This window comes from Myzus persicae, unplaced genomic scaffold (genome assembly GCF_001856785.1).
Source record: "Myzus persicae strain clone G006 unplaced genomic scaffold, MPER_G0061.0, whole genome shotgun sequence".
In the NCBI taxonomy this organism is placed as follows: Eukaryota; Metazoa; Arthropoda; class Insecta; order Hemiptera; family Aphididae; genus Myzus; species Myzus persicae.
This window is the reverse complement of record NW_019104155.1, coordinates 964,450-990,332: the sequence shown is the minus strand read 5'-3', so window position 1 is coordinate 990,332 and position 25,883 is coordinate 964,450. Positions and strand designations below refer to the sequence as shown.

The 25,883-nt window shown below is 29.4% G+C and overlaps 1 protein-coding gene across 1 annotated transcript; it reads left to right on the top strand.

Annotated features, from left to right (window-relative positions):
* Positions 1-16,792: 16,792 nt before the first annotated feature.
* Positions 16,793-23,982, top strand: LOC111039401 (UDP-glucuronosyltransferase 2C1-like). Its single transcript, XM_022322919.1, has 4 exons — positions 16,793-17,629; positions 22,681-22,900; positions 22,973-23,192; positions 23,288-23,982. Exons 1-4 carry the CDS (start codon positions 16,793-16,795, stop codon positions 23,571-23,573), a joined length of 1,563 nt encoding a protein of 520 aa, XP_022178611.1. The 3' UTR covers positions 23,574-23,982.
* Positions 23,983-25,883: the final 1,901 nt, after the last annotated feature.

Below are 25,883 nucleotides of genomic sequence, written 5' to 3'. Positions count from 1 at the left end.
CTACAGGGCTGAACTGCAGTAGTGTGCGATTTAAAAAAATGATATTATATTATTTGCATCCTGGTGCATCCTTTATTTAGTTTTTTTTTTAATTATAATAATTTTACACTACTTACGCTTGAAAAAAAAACTTTTTTGATTAAAATCAAGTAAAATAATTAATTTAATAAAAGATATCATTTTTAAAATTCGTAATATGTTTGATGATAACTTACACAACACATATTATTATACTTAACGCCGTGTAATGCGAATCGAAACTGCTTACGCGAGCCTATTAAAGTGTATAGACAAAGCGCCATAGGAGGGGGATCTTATTATTACTACACAGTATGTACTACTACATTCATTTATAACCCAAGATACGCCACGCCACTATTGTGTTGTGATATTTAAAATAAATTCAATGATAAATTGCACCATTAGATTAGTACAATAAAATTCTGTCAGAGCTTGCTTACATTTCCGCAGACATTTTTTACGATTTTGTGTACTCTGTAGTATTTTTTTTACGCATAGATAGACTAAAAATATCAATTTTTAAGGTGAATACACGAAACCTTTCACGCAATCATTTTACAGGAATATAATATGGTTCTTAGAAGAAGATAATAATATAAAACACTAGGTAAGTAATGTAAAACCAGTCTATTCCTTGCTATATTCAGGATCCAAAACTATGACATGACTTGCATCAAAACATTTTAAAAAAATTGTAAGTAAGATAAAAAAATTACTATAGGAACGACAAGATTACTATGACAATATTCAATGATTTGTATTATGTTATACATATAATATATTGCAATTGGATATTTAAAAAGTCTATATCATTAAACCAGATTCCCACTAGTAAGGACATGACAGAACAAAACACTCCGGTAAAGATTATTTTGTCGTATCGCTACCGTGACGTGACAGTGGTGTCGTACTTGTGTGATTTAGGCTTATTGTTGACGACTTTTTAAGAAATCCAATTGTAATAGATTATAATATAATATAATATAATACAAATCTATTCGTTCAAACGATGTATTGGAATCGTTATGAATGGTGTGTAATTAAAAATTGTTGATGAATTTTGAACGTTTCGCTCTGAGGTAACTATGGCATATTGTTAGATGTCCACAGTAAATACTTGATCATATTATACTTCAAATGTAATTTTAAAAAGTGCACTCATTTTTGAATTCATATAATATTATATAAGTAGTATATAATGATAATATATTATATCAACATAAACTCATTTGGTTATAAATTATATAATATGATTGTGAAGTTTTACAGGTGAATAGACATATTATTGTATGGGCATTAATCTTTATATAATATATATGTTTACATAATATAATGTATGACAAAAGAACTTTCAATCACAGTACCAGATACTTTATACTATACATATAAACACGTTGAAGCTGTTTCGGAGAAACTACCACAGTCGTTCCGGTCGGCATATTTTTAGACCCTTTTTTTTCCTGAAAAAAAAGTAGATCTATAGCCGTACGACGAATATAAATTATTTACTTTTTATTTTTTTTCTCACGCATCGGCAATTTATTATACACAACCATTAGTGGTGCCTCGCTTGTGTAGTCGTGTGTAGGTTTATTGTACACTGTTGCAGTGCTTACATGGCACTGAGGGCAGAAGGCCCACTCGTGTAAGTACCACATGACGAACTCCTCATTCCTCCGTTCTTTCTCTCTCTCTCTCTCTCTCTCTCTCTCTCTGTCTCTCTTTCACACACACACACACACACACACACACACACACACACACACACACGCAAGCTCGTGGACTACATAATTCTGTAGAATTTATCCCGGATTATGACTGTTCCTGGAAACGGAGACCAAATTATTTAACAACCACAGACGGTCCTCTGATCCATGTCAAAAAAAAGTTTCCAAGATTGATGAAAATGAAGATACTATGCCATAACTATATTTTAATTTATAACTTTGAGGCCAAAGATTATTAGTCCATTTTATTTCTAAATAATTTTATAAGTTCACTATGTAAATATATCATTCGGTTCTACCGTTCTATAAAATATTGAATTTTTAAAATCAGCATAATAATGTTATCCATTTTTAAATTGAATTGTTGTATTTTTAGAACTGAATTCATGTATTTAGTATACTTACATGAATTATGTTAGTTTTAAACATTTAACATAATTCTGATTCTTAGTTATTTTGAAGCCTTCATCAATGCAATTTGTAAAAACCAATAGAATCTATAACAACTTAAGAATTAGTTTTAATATCATTCAAAATCATACGAGTACATCAAGTGATTCATGATGCCATGCATGTCCATCCCCCGTATTTTCATTAAATATATTCTGACTATTATGAATTTCGGGACTTTTAAGTACAAGTACTTAATGCCCCTTTTTAACATTTGGGAACTTTTTAAGTAAATTCATTTTTTGAAAATATATTCGAAATATAACCTACATCAAAACTCGAACGTGTGGTCGTGTAATTATATAATGTAGTGAGTATATATTACTTATACTTATACATTTTTAGAACCTCATTAAACTTTAACTTATGTACTAATAATATGGTATATAATTGTAATTTAGATAGGTACAGAGAAATTTCAAAAAAAAATCATCTGCTTCATAGTATACAGAAGTAGCTATAGAGCACTTATTAGTCCTTAAATGGTAAAATAATCTAAATAAGTATTTGAAAATAAGGTCATTTAGTACACTCAATAATTCCAAAAATCAAAAGTTGACTAAACGAATTATTTAAGGAAATAATGGGGATGAATCAATCTGTACATTTGTCATACAATTATAGTTTAAATAATAATATTAAATATTAAATTACCTTTATAATATAACTACTTAATCATGCTAACATAAAAAAAATGTATAGTTATGATAATGATTATTACCAAAGATTTAAATCCATAACTAAATTAAGCACTGCGCTTTTCACACAATGTAATTATTACAGTTTTTAATAAATATTTCAACTGATTACCATCCTTAATACCAATAGATATTGTTACTAACACAATTTATTTAAATACGAGTAAAATGCATCCTAACTTAATAATAGATATTACTTTTTGCAATACTTGGTAGTTGCTTTCAAAATTCAATTGATGATCATATATTGCAAATTTGATGAATAAAATAAATAAAAATATATATTTCACTGTCAATAATATTGTTTGTTTCATTATTAATTACTAATTTAATCAATAACTTTTTATAAGTTGGTGACTGAAGTAATATTTCAATTTGTACACCTACCCCTTGACATATCACAGAATATGATAATGTGTTCATAAGACAACTATTTTATAATAACTATTATATTCAGGTGTTTTGATGACTATTTTCCAACCAAAGAATGTTTTTAATTATTTTTAAAGGCTAATTTTTCCTCGAGAATATGATGGTATATAAATATATAATATAACCTATTACAATTCAATTTAATAATTATTTTACTTTAATATATATTATATTATTACATACCAAATTCGTGTTCATACATATTATTGTCGATGCATTGTAATGCTGGTCATAATGTTATCTATCCACATATGTAATGATTAATGAGTAATGACTAATGGTTAAACAATTTATGGCTGTTTTTTGCATTTCGTGTTGTCGACAGTTTCAATTAAATATACGACCAACAGTCAAGTCAACTATTATTCGTGAATATGTACACTGCAGCATGCATGATGCGGTGGTTTAATCATCGGAAAGTTTATTTTTTTTCGTTATGGTTCACTTTATAGATCACACCAATTGATCACAACGGCTAACGAGTTAAACGGAACAGTTATGTATAGTTAGGCACTTATAATATGTTTAGTATCAATTAATTGTTATGCTATTTATTTTATTGACAGTAAACTATAGCCGCTCCGAGGAAGTACTTAAAAGGCATTTCTTTTGAGTTTTGACTAAGTTCTCCTTACACACCCACATAAATATTGATTAACGTTTGACAGTAAACCATGGCACCTACCTATATCAAAAATAAAGCAACCATACTGTATTGACATTATGCGGTAGATAATATATAGTTTTATATAATTAACATTAGTATTGCATTAATAGTATATTATAATTATATTATCAAGATGTGCTAATATACTAGACAACATACTAGACAAGGAAATTGGTGGAAACAAGAAGGAAATTGTTCGTAATAAATCATTCTTCCATCGTGATTACACTGATGAGTCAGATTTAAATGGATCTATAATTACATGTGTTTATCTTATTAACAAATCAGGTTAAATGATCTCCGATCAAAAGCTACGACATTTTTGTAACGTAATTCAGTTGTTCCGTCTTAGAAAAGTTATACCTGCGTGTAACACAAATACTACATAAATGTGTAGTTACAATTTGTACACTGTACAGTGATCCTTAATTTTATAAATATATGTGAGTTCGACATATAATGGGACATAACTATATTGACGACAGTGATACATGTAGTGAGGGGGGTAGCTAACATTTGTTATTTTTTAATCAATGCATTTTTCTGATAGTCAACATTTGATAAAATTAGAAATTTAAATGAAAAATAATGATTTTAGTTGTTATATTGTAATTTAACAAATATTAACCACAGGGACTTGAAGTTTATGTATGGATATTATAATTTTTTATACGCCATACTTACTAATTTAATATTCAGACTAATATCGAGCTATTTATACAACGAACCTATTCGCACCATTTTACAGTACGTGGTATTGATTTATAAGCTAATTATAAATATATATTATATAACATGATATATTATGATATTATCATGGTATATTATAATGTTAAAATAGTTATTACCAGGTTTGTTCAGAGATATTTTGGGGCAAAGGAAATACAGAACCATGCAAGGGGCCCCTTTTTATTTAAATATTATTTAGGGTAAATCTAGGTAAATGGTACTTTTCACAAAAATGTGCTGATAACTCTTATAGCCTATGGACTATAGGTTTTACACTTACCAAAGATGGCTTATTTTTTTTTTTGTATGAAGGCATGCGAGCCCTTGGTCAATTTTTACCCAGATCCCCCCCTTCCATCTGAACGGGCTTCGTTATTATACAATACATACGATATTCTTGCTAAAAATGTGTTCAATACTTTAAAAATCAAAAATAAGAAATAAATTATAAAACATCCTTGGAATTTATTTATTTTACTTAATAAATGTACAGCAGTGTTATATTCTGTTGTTGCTTTATGTAATTACAAAAATATGCAAACAGTATTTACAGCGTTTCCACATTTTTTGAACGCCTTATTGTATATGTTAGATTATAGATACAGGTCTACAAATGGAATGGATGTAAAACAAATTAATAGTAGCTCGTTGCTTGTATAATTACTGCAGGTATAAATAGTTATAAATAATTTTAGTCTTATTGGCTTAATTTTATATTATTTTATAAAGTTGCTCATGGAAAAAATATTTTAGTCATGTATGGTAAACTTGTGGAAATTGCAAGCAATCGACATTTTTAATAAAATTTTGTTTTTGTTTATATCTACTTCAATTAACTTTTTATACGAAATATGAATCACCATACTTTAAATGGGAACGTATTATTACACATTGTGAACTCATGTTGAACATGTTAAGTGGAGCAAATTATCTACTTGAACTACTTAAAATAAAGGAAGTAGATTAAACTATTATTATATGTTGTGATATTACTCTATTGTTATAATAACTAAACATAATATGTAACATATTAATGTTCTTAAATGAAATTCTTAACCCCTTCAATGGAGGTTAGTCGAGCACTCTACGGTTTCCCAGAGTAAGCTTGAACAGTTCTTTTAAATTTAGCCATCAGGCACAAAAAGCAAACACAAACTTTTTTTTGTGGGGGGGGGGGAGTATTCCCACTGCAGCAGTTATTCTTGAATTTTTATTAGAAAGCATTTTATAAAGTTTTTGGTTCAGTTTTTTCCTTTATCTACTGTACAATACTTTCTTATGCAAATATGTATATCATTTTATTATTTGGTTCTTAAACCATCAAGATTATTATACAGTACTACAGCTATTGCTGAATAGTACAACAAACCATTTTGTTATTTTGAAAATAAAATATAAGGTAATAACTAAAATTAGATATACCTAATCCACACAAATGTGTGTAGGTTCGTATATAGTTTAAATGTACACAATATATTAATATGATATATCTAAATGTATAACTAATTATAATATATAGTTAGTATACATATAATATATGAATTTATAATAACTGGTGGACAAAAAATATCAGAGATAACAGTAATAGAAAACAAATGGTTCTGTATGATTATAGTAATTTCTTTATGTAAATTTTTATTAGGTACAAGATTCCTCATAAGTTTATCTACTACCCATATCAAAAAAAAAAAAAAATATCAACCGGAAAGTCAAATTAAATTTTTATAAACATTTGAAGTTCAAACTTTTACAACATTAAATATACACTCGATTTCATATGGAACGTTTTTCTTATTTTATTGAAATTCAAAAATTACTAACAGTAGATACTTGAAATTATATTTTGAAAATATTATGACTAGTTTTGAGCTGTTAACGAATATTTTTAATATTTTTAGTTTTTTTTTCTTGAATTTTATTCTTTGGGTAAGCTTGATAATTTAATTTAAGGCCCCTCACACGTTGTTAGAAATGTTTGACTTTTTAAAAAATAATTAACGAAATTTATATAAATAGTAATAATCCTTCGGCCAACTAAAATATACGTGTGCTGACTGCCAAACTAGTCTCATTTCATCGCTTTATCCATGTATTTTTAAGCCTGAGGGTTGCCTGTAAAGTAAAATATATACTATTATATTAAAGTTGTATTTAAATGTATGTTAAACGTACTCGAATCTCCAATATTATTAACATAAAAATAATTCCGCACATTCATTTGTTTTGTACTAATCTGTCACTGATACACTACATCTACAGGGATAAACAACGTATTAATACTTAATAGTTACCAAATACCACGTAACAGTAATATAATGTAGGTATAACGTCAATCGATAAACAAGAAATAAAATAAATTTAAAAACTAGTGCAAAAATGTTGTCATCGACAGAGGATCGAACCGTGACCGTTCATTACCTGTTGATTAAAAGCGACTAGTTTCATGTAAAATGGACTAAATTGCCATTTTTTTTGAAAACTTACTGAACAAGAAATGTGGAAAAGAAATGTGGACCCCTAATCTAACTCTCCAACGGCACTTACACCTCCTACTGCAGTTGGCTTCAGAGGGTTTAGCTTTCGGAGAGCTTATTTAGTTTCAACACATCTTTAGATCCACGACGCCATCGGACGTACGAGTGTTCTAGCTATTTTCTCGAATATTTAAATACAGGATTTGTTTGTTCACGTGGCAACGAATTGAAAAAAAAACGGTTAACTGTGATATGTGTCTATCCGGGATCATACAGTATTCTCAATTGTCCGCGGAATAGGGTGCCATGGCAACCGCACGGATAAGTGAATTCTGCAGTTAATCCGCAAAATACAAATTGCAGAAACAATTCATCATTATTGAAAAACTTTTATTGTATTATTCAAAAAATTTTATTATGTATTAGATATTAAATAGTATTTTAAAAAAATTAAATATATACACTTATTTCTGTTTAAACATTCATATAATAATCATTAGGCATTTTCCTTCTTTTTATTCAAAAAATCTTCAAACGAATCTTTACTTTACTCTTTAATCTTAACTTATCTTAATCTTGCTAACTTTGTTACTTTTTTCTATTTTACCTTGTATTCTTCATGCATTATCCAATATCAGAATCTATACTGTACCTACTCATGCAGTCATGCCCTTCATGCATTAATAAGGGTATACATTAAATAAACTAAAATTAAAATATAATATACCGTCTTCTATTAATATACCAATTTTTCAGCAAGTATTAAATTAACCTACTGTAGTACTAATGCGTATTATATAGTAAAATAAATTACTTTAAACACAATAATATCATTAAATATACCTAGTTAGTAATATTTTAGGCTAACAGTCTTCGCTCAGAATCGTTTTTCGTATACAATGATTTTACATCATTGAATTCAAATTTAACACATCCATTACAGTGATTCTAGAGACTCGAGCTATTGTACAGCAGAGCGAGACCCACTTACCCGCTTTTTTTCTTTATTTCCGGTGCTTTTAAAAACTTCTGGCCGAAATTTTACATTTTGACCTACCTAATGCCGATCTAGGACAAATGGACGTAGCCGTTGGGACGTGGCCGATTGGAAGTAGCCATTTGGACGTGAGGACAATTGGACGTCAAAAAAATATAATCAAAATTTTAAATTAGTAAATGAAATTAATTAGTTATTTATATTTATTATAATATTTATGCTTCAAACAAAAACGAATATACGAATTATTTATTATATAAAATATTAAAATTAAAAATGTATCCAAAACATTTTTTTATTACAATTATGGGTACACCAGCAATTAAAATACAATATCAAAAAAAGTTATATATAATAATTAAATAATTATTATAATACGTCCAAAATATAATATATAAAATATCTAAGAAATTTTTTTTATATTAATTCAGAGAAATATTTTGAGCGATTCCGCGTAAAAATGATATTTTAGTTCTTATTATAATTAAGTCAGTTATACTAGTATGCACACGAGCCTAAACATTCACTTTTATACCTACATCGCCAAAACCGTTTTGAACCATCAGAACTAAAAGCGTCAAATAAGTACAAGAAACCGTCATCCAAAAATACTATTTGATTTAATTAACAACATTTTACATGTACATGTATACTTGTACGCAATTTGTACACGACTAACATGATAAGTGTGTATTGTCGTGTATCGCCGTGTTTCAATAAAGTGTGATAAACAAAAAAAAAATTATAACAAAAATACCTAATGCCTACTGCCATAACGATAAAATTATTTATTTTCAATTTTTTTAAATATATTTGATAATGATCTATGCAAATAATATTATTTATTTAGTTTATATTTATTTTTTTTTTTTTTTTAACGTCTAATTGTCCCCACGTCCAAACGGCTACGTCCATTTGTCCCTCTTCGACCTAATGCACCAACTAGATTCACTTTACCACCAGAAAAGATATTGAAGTATTATTTCTACTACCTATTTTGTAAACAGACACAAAAAATAAAAAAATACATTCATCTGAAATTTCGAAATCTAAAAATTTAAAATACAAATCAGTGTAGGAAACTGTTTTTAAATATTAAAAGGGGGTTTTCTTCCCCCATCCCATATCAACTTTTATTAAAATGCCTAATGTTATGGAAATTAAAATTTTTATAAATTTTTAACTGAAAAATAGTTTTAAAATGCTCAACATTTTGATTTTATTCACAACAGAACTGATAATCTTGTACTTCCAATAAATAACAATATCTACAATGTTGTAATTATATCTGCCACAAGTGCCTACGAGTAAATACTTATATTGGTAAGTTTACAAACTTGTAAAGTGGTAAAACAAAGTTGATACATAAAAAAACCAACAATTATCATTTATCAACATAAGTAAAATAACTTCTACATACTATCATTGTAGCTAAAATTGTATTTCATTATTTACTATACAATAGCCAGTTAAGATTCTCAAAATAGTTTTAAAGTGGTAAAGTTGTAAGTAGGTAACCGATTGCGTGTTAGCTTAAAATAACTTCCCTAAAGCAATACATTGGTTAGTAAATAATTATCCTAATCAAACTAATTAGTAATTATACCAATCAGTTTGTGTTACTGCTTATATAGTTTTTATTATTGTGATTGTAACTAAGAATTCAGATTTCTGAAACGCTCTTCGTGCAACGATTATAATTATTTGCCATTCAAATTTAAAAGACCATACGATAGGTGTTTCAGTACTTCTTTAGTTAAAATAAAGTTTATTAATTAAATGAGGTAAAATATATATTTAAATAAACTAGTTAAAGTTAATATTGAATTTGAATTAATTTTATTCCACACCAAATACAAATAAAAACAGTTCTAGAAAAATGCACAAATAATAATTAGTAATATTTCTTATTTTTTAAACTATTAGGTATTTTAGTTATTAGAATACGTCTCTCCGCCTGAGCCACTGACTTATAATATTATTCAATTCACGTAGAAATGATGCAAATTATTTTTTTTCACTATTCTCACTATTATATAATATTATAATATTACATTGAGTGAAAAATTAATTTTGAAGTATACATTTCAGCACGTAAATACCAAAAATTAATTCTGCTATTGCAGGTTAGTCAAAATTTTACTGTAGATACCTTTTAATTTATTATATACTCGCAAAAGTTGGCAAGTTAATGAAAATAATTTACTCAAGTTAAGTTGAGTTAAGAGAACTCAAGACCGATTTGTTAGAAAGTTAACAGTTAACAAATCTTAAATTTAACCCGAAGTTAAAAGTTAATAAGTATACAAAAAAATAATAGTTTTAACTCAGTTTAAAAAAAGTTAATCTAGATACTTTTTTTAATTAGTAAATATCTATGTAGACCACGTAAACTATAAAGAATGACTGTGTTCTTTGTAATTTCCTAAATTATAATAAACAATTTTATTGAACTTTCGTTATAATATGTACAGTGTATATATTTGTTTTATTTTACATGATTATAAAATGTTCAAACTATTCACACTATACACACGTTAACTAAAAATTTAACAAATGTTATTTGTTTTATATCAAATAGTGATTTAAGGTCACATAATATGTCTATCTTATCTACTAAAATACCTGCGTCTATATTACAGGTCCCAAATTATTTTATCAAGAAAAATAACAGTTGTATAAATGTTTGTATTATTATTATTTTTTATTATTTTTATTTTTATATTAACATTTAAGTTAAAATCGCAAAAACGAAAGTTTTCAAAATGTTTTAGGATTGATGAATTATTTTTAGATCAACTGAGAAAAGCTAAGTTTAATAAACTGTCAATCAAACTAATTAAGTTCATAAATTGATTAGAAAATTAACTAACTATTTAATGTACACCTTTGTCTACTCGTATAGGTACTATAAAAGTATATGCTATACGCACCTAGTAGGTAAGTATAAAATGACCTACGATAAATGAAACATTGTATGAGTTGAATATTTTATTTTATAGAATTCTTAATTATGTATTAATAAGTACATCGTAGGTATAGCTTTTCAGTGTTGAAATAATAGTAAAGAGAAGACATTTCAATGAGCAATTCGATACAGCCAAGGTACGTTAAGCATGTTATTATTATTATCTAACGACGCCACTACACGTGTCACTAAAAAAAGTTCAGAAAAATAATTTTAGTATCATGATATATTATATAACTTAATCAGAATTATTATTATTTTTATTTAATTATTTGTGTCAAGGTCAACATACTCAATGTTTCTATTATATTATATAATTCATATAGAAATAACTTCTCTATTAGTTGTCCAGTTGGTCTCACTACGTGATCATTTAGGAAGATAATATCTTAAAGCAACTGGTAGGCGTGGTTTTAGCAAGGGCTTATAGATTATTCCACCGGTTTTCTAGTGGAGGTTGGTGGTTTTTTTACTCCACTGCGGAAGTTTTGAGTTGACTTCTTATCCGTGTTGATAGGTAGGGTAATCTTATGTGACGTTGCGGTGCTGTTTATTTTGCATGAACCCAGAGGCGTTTCGTATTAATAGAAGCTACTATTCTCTATAATTTATTTTGGAAAGTTTGATCATTGTTGTAATATATACCTACTTAGGACTTACGAGTGTAACATGGAGCACCGATAAGATAGTATCCAACCGTTTATCTTGTGCAGTAACGATAAAATGGCATAATGCCATGGGCCCACACGGCCACACCACAACACTGAGTAGGTATCGAATATTTAAATTGTTATACATATAATAAGTACCTATATGTAACGTTTTTTTAGTTTTTTCATTAAACAATTATGATTTAACTTCATTAAGCGGTTATTTCATTGCTTCGCAATAATAATATAAGAAAAATCTGTTTGAACACATTGACTGGACATAATAATATTATTCAATAGTCAGTGGGTGGGACGTCATTGTATTTATTTAACCAATATTCAAAAAATTCAAAAATAAATTTAAGTTTGAAAATATGATCATAAAATTAAATATTATCAAACTGTGTTATATTATTTTTTGTAATGTTTTAAAAAAATTTTGAATGTAGTTGTTAGAATAAAAGACCTCTGGCTTTACCACGAACATCATAAATCCTATAATCACCTATACGTCACTGCATTTATTTCGTAATGACCGTGATAAATTGTACAATAACCGCAACCTGTCAGTCATAAAGTTATATAAAAATAAATAAATAAATTCGTCCTCCGAATTGCGGTGGTTATTGTTCTCTGAACTATATAGGTCAGCTTGCATATTATACGATACATAGAGTCACGTAATAAATGTAAAAATTAATATTAACAAAATTGTAATTTACAGTAAGAAACTATTTAGACGAACAATTTACCAGACGCAAAAACACATGGATGGAGTAAATAAACGAAATTATTTTTTTTTTGACCTAATGCAATTTCGCCCTCTCACAAAACCGTCCACATAATATATTATTTTAGGACGCCTTTGCGCCGCGTTTTAATACCCACGTGGCCCCGTTTTGTACGCCATCTTCGTCGCCAAAGAAATTTTATACGACTCCTTATTAATCGTATTATATTTTACTCGCGTTTTCTAGCCCTGCTATTATACAGGGTGGTTCATTTATAAACGTAAATGTCGAAATTGGTTTTAATGAACTATAATTCCAAAGTTTTATGATCAGTTTGATCTTTTATAAAATATCGTTTTTCTATATACCTTACCTAATCCAACTCTTTTAAGAAACCACTATTTTAAACAACGTGTATGTTATACTTATCGCCACAATGGATACAGCGATACTCTATTTCTTTACAATTTGAAATGAGTTCAACAAAGCTTTTTATCCACTGTCAAACACCGAGTGACATACCAAAACAAAAAGGTTTGAAGAAGGTAACTCCTTTGATTCAAAAACCACTTATGACGGAATTAGCTAAAAAAAGGTTTCCATCTGTTCTCGACAGTTACCCAGTAAGTAAAATCAAATGCGGGCATTTAGAAAAATGTCCACCCTATAAGTATACCCATAGCTGCTGCTATCGCTCCCGATAGAGTCTAATCCTGATTTAATGTATATATCAAGCACTCGCAGCCATCTCTTCGCTATAGCCATGGTATTGGTATAATTATTTCATCAGCCGTTTCGTGGTATACTGTGTATGGTATGTACATAATATCATATAAATTCAATTTTCCGTCTTAGCTCTAGATCTACTTTAAGTTTTTTATTTTTTCGTCTTCCACGAACGCGTGGCGATTTCTTTGTTCACTGTACTGTACACACAAATTCGCAAACCAACCACTTTCAATTCCATTATAAACGATAAGGCCGGTTCATCCCTTTTAAGACCCCGAACAAAAGTTATAGTGAACTCGTAGATGTATAACTTTTAATGTTTATATATAAAATATAAAACATAAATTAAATACATTCTAGTTGATATATGTATGTATATAATATAAATGATGGCGGTATTTGGTCGTCTATTTTATCTATAGTGGTTTCGACGTAAATTTTCTTTTCTTTAGTACCTATACAATTCTGGAATGTAATTTTTCAATGGGCTTATGTCAAACGTTAAAACAATATTAATTTTTTCATTCCATGTAAATAATTATAAACCTGAATCAAAACATGGACCTTTAGTTTGAGGGGTGAGAAAACTTCAAACCATATTAGGATTGGTATATGAAACTATAGAGTATGATATAAACAAAAATCAACCTATTAAATGTAATACATAATATTGAGATGGATCTTACCGCTTAATTATCGGTCGTTGGGCTCTTGGGTGGAAAGAAATTTCTGATTGGCGTATCTTACCAGTCTACATCAATAGCGGCTGATTTTGTGCATATATATGTCAGCACACCAGATTTGTTAAATCCTCTAAAATCTCCTTGATTAAAATCAAACTGATCGTTGACTCGTTTTTTTACTGTGGATCAAAAATTTTACATTTTTAACAATTTTATTTGATAGTCGGGTACGGACGTACGGTACAAGTGACCTGAAGGTATTGACACACGTGTATGCCGCTAATGGTCAAAGGGGATTCCGATCGCATGTAAATTAAATATGTCATTATTTCATGAACTGTAGCATTAGTCTATTTCTAAAGTTAAAATTAAATTAAGTTGAATATGCACAAGTAGCCCTCAAATTACATTACTACAAGGTTATTATAGGTACATAAAGTACGTATAGGCATAAATAAATAATTATAAACTTTAATAATAAACCCGGCACACTAAAGATCACAGATTTATTTTTAAAAAATACTAGATATTTTAAATTATGGTTATACTTGTAATTTACATGGATGTTAATGAAGAGAAGGAAGTGAGAGCGTAGCCCCTCAAAATTCAAACAATTTTAATCCGATCATATAAAAGCTTAGTTTTATTTTTCAAATAAATAGTAGGTTATTTGTACCTGAAAATATTTTGAAATATTGGATATTAAAACCTATGTTGACAATAATTAATATATTATCTAATATATTAGGTTTTTGAAATAATTTAAAAATGAAGTTCATTTAGGACCGATTATCCAAAATACAGGACAGAAGTGGCATTTTGGACTTTTTTTCGTGACACCAACATGTTTCATACAAATAAGGAAAGAGTGGGATCCCTGTGGCATTGCGGCACACATAAATAATATCATACATCTTATTTTAATCCTGTTGAAACATGTATAACGCATAATCTATTCTTGAAGTGACGACGTGTAAGTTTCTAAATTGTGATGTTAAAAGTTCAGGGACGAATGAACCATATTATTAGATAAATTTGAATAAATAACAATTTTTAGTAGGTACACAAATGGTATATTATTTATTAGAATGTGTAACAATAATTGGCATTTGATATTAATACATCGATATATTTAGTATGTGGGTAGGTTGGTAAGTACTCATTAGTTCTACATATAGCCTATAGGTACTGATTATATAAAATAATTTACTGTGGTGTGTCATTATGCGTACGTGTTCATAATTACACAAAACTAAAACAAGTTATAGAAAATTAAAAAATGTAGATGATAAAATACTATAGTTAATAGGTAATGTAATATTTATAAAAAAAAACTAATTGTAAGATAGTAGGCACGTGTTAGATTCTGAGCAGAGCAATGGATGCATTGATTTTACAATGATTTTATTTATTACTTATTTTTATTCTTATTTTTTTGTGTCTGTCATCACATTTTTGGGTAGAAAAAATGCTTCGGTTTTCTTTAACAGCATATTTTCTGGTAGGAAAATAAACCTAATTGGTTTTTAGTCAAGTTAATTATACCTTAGCTGTTATTTTGTTTTATCCGTTAATCTTTAACTCAACGAAGTTATAAAAATATATTGGTTAACTTTTAAATTTACTTAATTATTACTTAATTTTTATATTAATTTAATAGGTTTTTAAAGAGTTTGAAAAATTCGTTTATTTGCCCAGCGTGGTAGCGAGTTACTTATATTATATATAAGCATGACTAGAACATATAATAATATTATACACAATTCGGAGTTTTAAAACCAGTACTATTTTATAATATTAAAAGCTGAGCCGGAATAAAAATCTGTATTGCATACTATATAATATATATAATAAACTTATTATAACAGGAAGTAGGTATATAATAAGTGTATATAGGAAGTACATGTTCGATGAAGTGTTGGAAACTATAAAACACACAAAATATATAATATGCATAGGTACTAATAACTAATATTACGTAATATTTTATTAGCTGCCGTTATTGTACGCGTGTACGCAGTAAAATAAAAAAATGTTTACAACGATAATAATACATTGTAGTGATCAATAATCCAATAATCACATTCAGTCCATACAATTACCTTTTTTTTTTGTTTTTTTCCTTGTTATCGACGACGCTGCCGGGACTGCTTGCGCATTACTTCGACAGCGTCGCCATCGTTTAGTATGCACAAAAATAATGAATAATTACGAACATGAGTACATTATTATCGAATAGTCTTTATTGAGCCACCGAGCCGGTTTCTCGGGCCGACTGGATTCCGCCGCCCTTGACATCACGTTCCAGATTGCCCCTCTGTCAGCGGTCCTCCTTCATAGCCTGTCCGCTAGGCTTCATCCGCCTGTCTGGATCTATACAATTACCTGCAATCGTCGCTTATGTAATTTACAAAATTAGATGCTATTGCACCATTACACTATTGCACACACACAGCGTCATACACACATTTATCGGTTAGTTAAATTAATGATGCATCAACGCTAAAGTCTAAGTATAGGTACCAATGTCCAATACTATGTACCAACTGCCAACCGATCAGAACTTCTTGAATTCTATAGTCGTTTACTCGTTTCGTATTACACCTACGTTAGATATCGTCGGGCCTTCATCGTCGTCGTCGTCGTAGGCGCATCTCGTTTTTATTAAAATTGAATAATAATATTATCGATCAACTACACCGAGTTACAGAGCCGAGTTGAACTTTAAATTCTTTAAGGGCAAGTCTAATATTCAACCCATCGGCCACCACTTAAAAAAAAATTCAGAAGCGGTCGCCTCTAGATCACCTCTTCCTCCACGCCACTCTCTGACGAGATGCGGTGGTTGCCGTCGTCGTGGCGATCAGTGGTCGCCCTAGCGGCCGCGTTGGCGTGCGCTGCAGACGCCGCGAGGATATTGGCCGTGGAGACGATGGCCGGTATGAGTCACTGGAACTTTATGAGCGGCGTGCTGGGGGCGCTCGTCGACAACGGACACACGGTCACCGTATTTACGCCGTTTCCTACGGCGGACGGTGGCCGCCGGTGGGCCAACTACACTGAGGTGGACCTGTCCCGGGAACTCCTGGCCACACGAGACGTTCAGATAGCGGACGTCATACAACGGTGGGACTCACCCGTTGGCCACATGTTCGAGTGGGTACGCCGAAGTCGGTTCATATGCGACAAGGTCTACGGCCACCCGGCCACGAGGGACTTTCTAAAGTCACACCGGGACGGCCGCACGCCGTTCGACGTCGTCATCGTCGAGCCGTTCGTGTCGGATTGTGTGTCGTACATGGCCAGCAGGTTGGGCGTACCGCTCATCTACGCCACGGCTGTGCCGTCAATCGGGTTTATGGAACGAGTGCTCACCGGCCACGCGGCCAACCCAGCGGCCACGTCGCACCTGATGGCCGATCACGGGATTCCCAAGACGTTGGCGCAAAGGCTGAGCAATTCAGCTCTTTTCGCGTACTCTAATATAATGATAGAATACGCGGACATGGTGGTCAGGTACACCGAGCCCAGGGAGTACGATATGGTGCCACCCATCACGCCGTCCCTGATTTTCGTCAACAGCCATCACGTCAGTGAACCACCCAACCCCATCCTGCCGTCCGTCATCCAAGCCGGTGGTATACACCTGAAACCGCCCAAGAGGTTGCCGGAGGTACGTGTACGCCTACTGGCATGCTCAATTTTTTTGAAAGGGGGCAATAATTTTTTTACTATTTTCAGACCACTTCATAACATAAAAATCTGTCTTCTTGCATTCGCCTGCAAGTGCTAGTTTTAACAAATACTTTAAAATAATAATAATAATAATACCGTGAGGATGGACAATTTTATGTTTTTTTAGTAGAGAAATTGTTAAGAAAATAGAAATATTTTGAAAGAACAAATTTAATTTTATAACTTAAGGAATTATTATTTGCATCAACAAATTAAAAAATTAACTGGCCTACTCTCGAGTGTCAATACTACCCTACTTGCTATTCACAGACATTTAGTTTTAATACTCATGAGTTATGACTTATGAGAATCATCAGGAAAAAAATATAATGAATAACATCAGAACCAAAAATAAATTTGAGTAAGAAGTAAACAATGTTTTAATCACTGTACGAATGACACATGCTGAAATACTGAGTACATCAGAAAATATTTGATGATAAGTTGTATAAGTAATGTTCTTTTAATCAAGATCAACAATAATAGAATGGTATATAGGTACTTATTATTATCGTAGTATCACACACTAAGATAGAGAGGTCTGGAAACGAGCAACTTTTTTTAAGTGCTAAAGTGATTCTTGCGAGAGGGTGGCCAGAACGGTAATATTTCGATATCCATACATTGCAGACATCTAGCGCAAGCTGGGTAAGTACAATAATAAATCATAAAACCCATAGAGTAAAATATTCTTATACAGTTTACACATTTACAATATTCTACTGTTAAGATTGATTATAAAATAGGAACAAATTAAAAATTTGTTTTTCTTAGGACGTCCCTATATTTATATTTAAAAATAAGAAGCAGCTGAATATAGTAGTATTATACAAACTAGATAGCATTAGTGTATGTTTGCTGTGTATTAATTTGTTGGGAAAGGTGAAAATAGTACCGTAGCATGTGCTGCCTCCCATAGATAGTCGATGATAGATACTGGGACGAATCTGGGAGCCCCCACATCCCCCTTTCCAAAGACTTACTATTGAATAAATGTTATAAATACTGTTTACAACGATGCACACGAATTGCGTACCAAGTCAAGTAAACCAACCTTTTTGAACGAATTGTGTCCCGGACCTATCAATGTACCTATGTTGTGTTTGTATTGTAACAAAATTATTGACCCCCCCCTCTCCTCACCAAGATATTTTTTCTGGGTCCGTGCCTGAATGTTAGCCCCCTGGAATTTATCACACGAAAGTAAATATTTTGATATTTTAAGGTTTAAATGGTCAATTATAAGCTCAAAAATTATAATACAACAAATAAAATTAATGATAAAATCCTTTTCTGGAATGATAAGTTTGGTATATCAAAAGCATTCTGTCTCTTTTCATCCACATTCCGGATCCCTTATTTTAATAATATAGAAGTAACCTATCAATTCTTATGATATTTATAAGTTATAAATGCTCTCCACTACTTTATCATTTCCAGTCCTTTCCATTTTAGTCCATGGTAGATGGTAGATATATTATTATTTATTATTATCAACAAACATACATCGTAATATCGTATACAATATACATCGTCATTTCTGTAAAAATACAAAATACCAATACCAAAGTAAAAATAAACAAAAATAAAAACTAAATACACCCTTATACATTTCTGAAACAGTACCTACCCTTAATCGTACACAATACATTTTAACAAGTTAACTCATCACCAGCTAAAGTTATCACTTATCAACCATTAAAATGAACACTTTGTACGTTGATACCAATGACTAGGGCAATGTTCAATGTTCATGATATCGATTACAAGTCGACACAGTCGAACACATTAGAGAAAGAACACGTTCACTTTATATTTTTTGAACAAGATGTGAGAATATTATTCTCACATAACCAAATAAAAAGTAAACGAAATTCATATTTTTAAGAAATTCAGGACTTTTTTATGTCATTTAAATTAAATTAAATATTTTTTTCAAAATAATATGACTATAAACACTTAAATGCATCATCTGGCATAATATGTAATTTATGTGTAATGTGTATTATATATAATTGAATTACGTGTCCACCCTAATTTTTGCATTATTGGAACTTAACAAAACATTTTAAAGGTTAGTTTCTGTGTTTCATAAAAACTTGAGATAGCCAATATAGAGAACTATATTTTGAATTTTAATGTCTTAAAACAGTTAAAAGTTTAATTATCAATTTCCATTAAGTACTTGAATAGTTTTGTAACTTTGTAAGTTTTAAAGTAACGTAAATACCTGGACAAAAACGGCGATGAGACTTTATAATACCTATTTTAAAATGTATACCTACATTTTAGAGTTTAGTTTTTTATTACTTATTATTTATCATTCTGAAGTGCATTATAAAAACTTTTTTGAAACCCATCAAAATATATTACTTATACATATTTGGTCTTATTATTACTTAACTAAGAGTTTAAAATGTATGAGCATTTGTTTCTAATGACTTTCCTCTAATTATTAATAATACATAATATACATAAGAGCATAAGAAGAAAATCCATTTAATAGATTATATTTTATGTTTATGTTAATTCATCGCGTATTATTAATTGTTATACATAACTGTATAACTATAATAGCCAATATAGGTATATATGTATATAATTTCGTTAACCAACACAATGGTATCGTGTATTCGTGACTCTTGTATTTCGTCGTCATATCATCACATTACTATATTATGACGAAGTAGGTAAATTAATATTCGATTGTACAACACAACGAATAGTGATCAACAACTAACACTACTTAAGATAATATTTCTAAGAACAATTAAAAGTTAAAAAAACCTTTAAAAAATGTATTTATCATAATTAATGTGAATATACCTATTATGTTTTGGTTAACACTTAACACAGATTTGTTTTAGATTCTGAGAAAAGTGACGAATAATATATTGATTATACCTACAATTTATTACTTTTTTTTGTGCCATCGCCTCTTGGTAATAATTTTATTTTTCAATTTTGAGGGAGGTTTCTGGTAGCAAATAGATCAGTTAGGTCTTTATGGAGTCAAAAGTAAAGAATTCCAAGTACTATTCAAAATAATTGGGATAAAAAAAAATTGAGGAATGAATTGTTATTTTTAAGCAAAATCGAATTTATTTTTAAGTTGCAATCCAAAATTGTATTGTTATTATTAAAATTTAAAAAGAAAGTTTTGTCTAGATCCACAATAGTTTTCAATAAGCGTTTGAAGTTAGAATTTTCACAAAATTCGTCAAAATTTAAGTTTGAAAATTGTTTTGTTGTTAAAAGTTCATATAAATTTTTCTTTATATAGAACTTTAATATTTATTAAGCGCAAGATTGGTTTATGTATAATAAAAATAAAAAATCGAGCACGTGGATAACGCTCTTCTATACATTAGATGTCTAGAAAAGTCACTGTAATGGATGTTTAAAATTTAAATGCAATGCTATATAAAGTCGTTGTATACGAATAACGATTCTGAGCGAAGACGGTCAGTCAGCCTATAATATTACTAAGTACTTAAGTATATTTTATGATATTATAATGATTAAAGTTATTTATTTTATTATATAATAGAAATTAGTACTGCAGTAGGTTAATTTAGTATTTGCTGAAAAATTGCATTTGAAAATGTTGAATGTATAAAATTAAATAATATACTGTAAAAGTTTAAAAGTATCCGCATGAATAATATTTTTAAATAACAACAAAATAACTAATTATTCTTCGTTTAAGAATACAATTTCGTCCAAATTTGGGCTTAAAATATCTATAAAATACTGTGTTTATGTATTATTTTATATTATTTAGTTATAGTACAAGCTATTTATTTCCTTATTTTAAATAATCAATCCTGAACATTTTATCAATTTTGTACTAAAAAAACAATTTTGCAAAATTACTAGGATTTTAACGAATTTTGTCAAAATTTGAACTTTAAATACTTACTAACTGCTTTGTTTTTCCTAACACTTTTGAAAACTAGAAAGCTATTTTTTTACTTTTAACGGCCCTAGTACGTACTAGATTCACTTTCCTACCAGTAAAAATGTTGAAATAGAAAATCGAAGCATTTTTACTGCTCCAAAATGTGATGACAGACACAAAAAAACACATATCATTGTAAAATCAATACATACATCGCTTCGCTTAGAATCTAAAAAAGTTACTAGAAGTCGTATTCATTTTTAATGTGCGTTTGAATTTTTACGACAGTCACCCGTAAAATAACTATTTCTTCTCAAACGATTTTCTTATTTTGTTATAGTAAATTCTATAACGAATGACCTTATTATACTTGAAAATTTCTCTAAATGTTGATAAAAGCATTTTATATATTGTGAATTCAATATTTTTCAAAATATTTTACCTTTTTTTTAGTTAATAATAGACATTTGACATTTTTTAGTTTTTTTTTTTTTCATAAATGTCGATAAAAAAAGCTTGGAAATTCAATTCAAGGTTGTTCATTCGTTTTCATAGCTGCTATTTAAAAATATTAAAGATACATAGTCATAACTGTTTTTACAAAGTTATTTGAAGCCACAAAAATTTGCAAATAATTTTAAAATGTTCAATTTTTATGACTAAGGCTTGAAAATCTTATAAAAGTTTCCTTCGTAAGTAGTTCATACTAAAACCAAAAAATTAGACTAAAAAATAATTCTTGTTTTCAGAAAAAATTAAATCAACCCACCATAATACTACACCATTTACTACTGAATAATAGAATAAAATAAACGGAAAAATACTCAAATATAATATAAAATATCCTAATTTGGCGAACATGATAAAATATACCAATTTATTTAACTGACGAACTCCACTGAGTCTTGGCTCAGAATCGTTTTTTTAAACAACAAATACGTCATTTACGCGTTTTTAAATTTTAATACTAAGAAATATACTAAGAAATATGCAATTCTATACAGCAGAGTTTTTAGTGTGTTGAATTTATACATTTAAGTTTAAAATAAATAAGAAGGTTAACAAAAACCTTAATACTCTGATTTCAGGATATATTAGAGTTTATAGAACAATCTCCACATGGTGTCATTTATTTCACTTTTGGTTCAACTGTTAAAATGTCTTCGATACCGGAATATATTAAAAATGCGTTCATTGATGTCTTGAGTAAAGTTCCTCAGAGAATTTTATGGAAATATGAAGATGAATTAAAGGATAAACCAAAAAACGTAATGATGAAAAAGTGGCTTCCCCAACGAGATATACTCAGTAAATAAATTATAAAAATTATAAAATTATTGATGTCAATTGTAAACATTTATACCAGATTCTACTCTTTAGTGCACCCTAATGTTAGATTATTCATCAGCCATGGTGGTATATCTGGATTATATGAATCTGTGGATGCCGGTGTCCCAGTCCTTGGATTTCCTTTATTTGGTGATCAACATAGAAATATTGATAATTTAGTAAATGTTGGGATGGCGATCTCCATGGACTTATTTTCTGTGTCTGAAGAAACATTGTTAAAAAATGTTTTAGAACTTATCAACAACAAAAAGTAAAATATAATTATAATATAATATTAGTGAACGAAATGAGTAAAAATAATTTAACTTGTGTAAGTACCAACTATGTATTTATTATTTTCCATAGGTACAAGATTAATGCTAAAATTACTTCGAACATATTCAAAGATCGACCAATGACACCAGCACAGTCCGTTGTTTACTGGACAGAGTATGTTCTTCGTCACAAAGGTGCACCACATTTAAAATCTCATGCGATTAATCTAACATGGTATCAATATTACTTATTGGATGTTCTTTCTTTAGCAATAATTTTAATTTCAGTAGTTCTTTTTGCAATCTACAAAATTTTTAAATGTATTAATAAATGCACCTCGATATGTTATCATAATGTGAAACCAAAGATCGAATAGGCAAAAAACTATAATTATACCTTTAGGCTATTAGTAATAAATTATAATGTTATATTACAAAACTATTGCATACAAACATAATTTATTTAATTATTTACATTTTTTTGCATTTGTTATTTTTACACATGTATATAGTATATCATGTGTACTGACATAAATCTGTCAAAGTGTATAACCTTCTTAACCTAACCTATCGATGTACTGACCCCAGGAGTAACGATCGATTTTCCTAAAAATTTACAAAACCGTGATTTTCACAATTGAAAAACATTTTTTTTCGTCTTCATTATTCTCTACGTGTGTCATTATTGCCTATTGGGGTAGGTACAATTAGGTATAATTTATATAATAAATGACAATAAGTATAATATCCAAGAAATTATTATTTAAATTACTAAAATTGTATTTAAAAATATTACTTAAATAATCAGAAATAAACGTATACCTATTTGATGTATCATACTATAGGTATAATACCTGTAGTATAAAAATAAGTAATTTATATCCAAATCTTGAATTAAGTTGAAATAATACTATATCTATAATCTATAATTGGTAAAAAATACTTTATTTTTTAAGTTTTCTTCTGTAATACTAGTCAGTGAACTTCACTGACCTCATCAGCATGTTTAATTGAAAATCTGTTTGTCCTGTTAGATAATTGGTTAGTATATTTTGGTACAATAACATTTTTTATAAATTAAAGGTTAAACAAGTAATATAATCTGTGTATATAACAGACTGTAGTTATTAGATCTACGGGTGTCCGTGTTCGTGCCCTTCCCCCAAAAAAACTGGGTTCCTGAGAGTTGCACACCCAACACTTCCGTAATTGCGTCACCGGATTTCCGAATAAAAGTGATAATTTTCTAAAAAAAATCTCGATGTCAATGCTTCTTAAAGAGCCGCAGGTTGCCAACCTCTGACCTGTGCATTAGTTATTAGTAATAAATAATTGATTACTAATAAGTAATAAGTTATTACTTATTAGTAACTCGAATCTTACCCAGTTACACGGTCAACTTGAACATGAGTACCTAGACAAAAGGTAAGCATAAAATAAGTACACTAAATATAATACTAAACACAAATAGCCAATAGGTGATAGTATCTATTAGGTACCTACCTACAGCTTATTCCGATACTCAAATAAGTATTACCGAAATGGAGAAAGAATGTAAAATTACATTTTAAAATTTAAAATTGCAATCGAATTTTGGTGGCCGGTAGCCGTGTTCCTCCTAGCGCAGTAAATATTCAGGGGCCGGCGATCTGAGCCAACTGACCGACCTGGGAAAAGGGTCACTGTCTGCAGTGGCATCTTTGGGAGGGGAGGGGGGTAGGTTTGGTTAGGTTGGCATTGCCCATGTCTGGTTCTGAAAGCAGTCCGATGGGCTGGTACCGGTTATTTCCGATTAACTGCATTATTACGTATATTATTTTAAAGAAAAACATGCCTATTTTTATAATATTTAAAAAATATATTATGTAGGTATATACCTATTGTGTACCAGGAGATTATTGTAAAAATCGATAGTGAATAATTGGAATAATATATTAGTTCTATATTTTTTTAAGTTACCCATTTGGGCTGGTCAAAACTTCTGCCTCCCTACATTGAAAACCGAAATGACCCTACTGAGTCTATCACCACAATCTAACGACTAACTCAATAATATATATGTTACGGGCAAAGTGGAAAATTCGGACAATGTATACAATGTCCAGGCATTGTATACAGTGACCGGGCATTGTATACAATGTCCAAGGTATATCGGGCAATGTATATTGTGAAGTATTTATACAAATAATCTGCATAATATTATTATACCTAATCAATGATATTATATACTAATTTAATTATACTCGTTTATATGGTTATTTATATAAGAGTATTACAATTTTTTTTAATTAATTAAATTTTAAATGTATTTAAAGGTAATGAAATAAAATATTATGTGCATAATGTTCAGTTATATGATATTATGCATGAAGTTCATTTGTCAATTGGACATGGAGATAGAAATAGAATGGAACACGAGATTAATAAAAAGTACAAAAATATAACTAGAGATGTAATAATGTTTTACTTAAATAATTGCGAATTGTGTAAAAATAATGGAAGTACTCAAGTACAGCTAAAAAAAGGTTGGTTGTATAACCAATCATATCTTCTGAAATGAATTCTCGCTGTCAAATTGACTTGATCAATATGCAAGCACAATCAGATGGTGATTATAAGTTCATATTAGTTTATCATGATCATCTAACAAAATATATTATGCAGATTATTTGTATAAATACTTCACA

Bases quoted from the DNA above. Each gene is read 5' to 3' on its own strand.
- LOC111039401 (XM_022322919.1), top strand. From the start codon at position 16,793: ATGCGGTGGTTGCCGTCGTCGTGGCGATCAGTGGTCGCCCTAGCGGCC. The intron at 17,630-22,680 runs GTACGTGTACGC...CTCTGATTTCAG, and splicing joins CGCCCAAGAGGTTGCCGGAG to GATATATTAGAGTTTATAGA. The intron at 23,193-23,287 runs GTAAAATATAAT...TATTTTCCATAG, and splicing joins GAACTTATCAACAACAAAAA to GTACAAGATTAATGCTAAAA.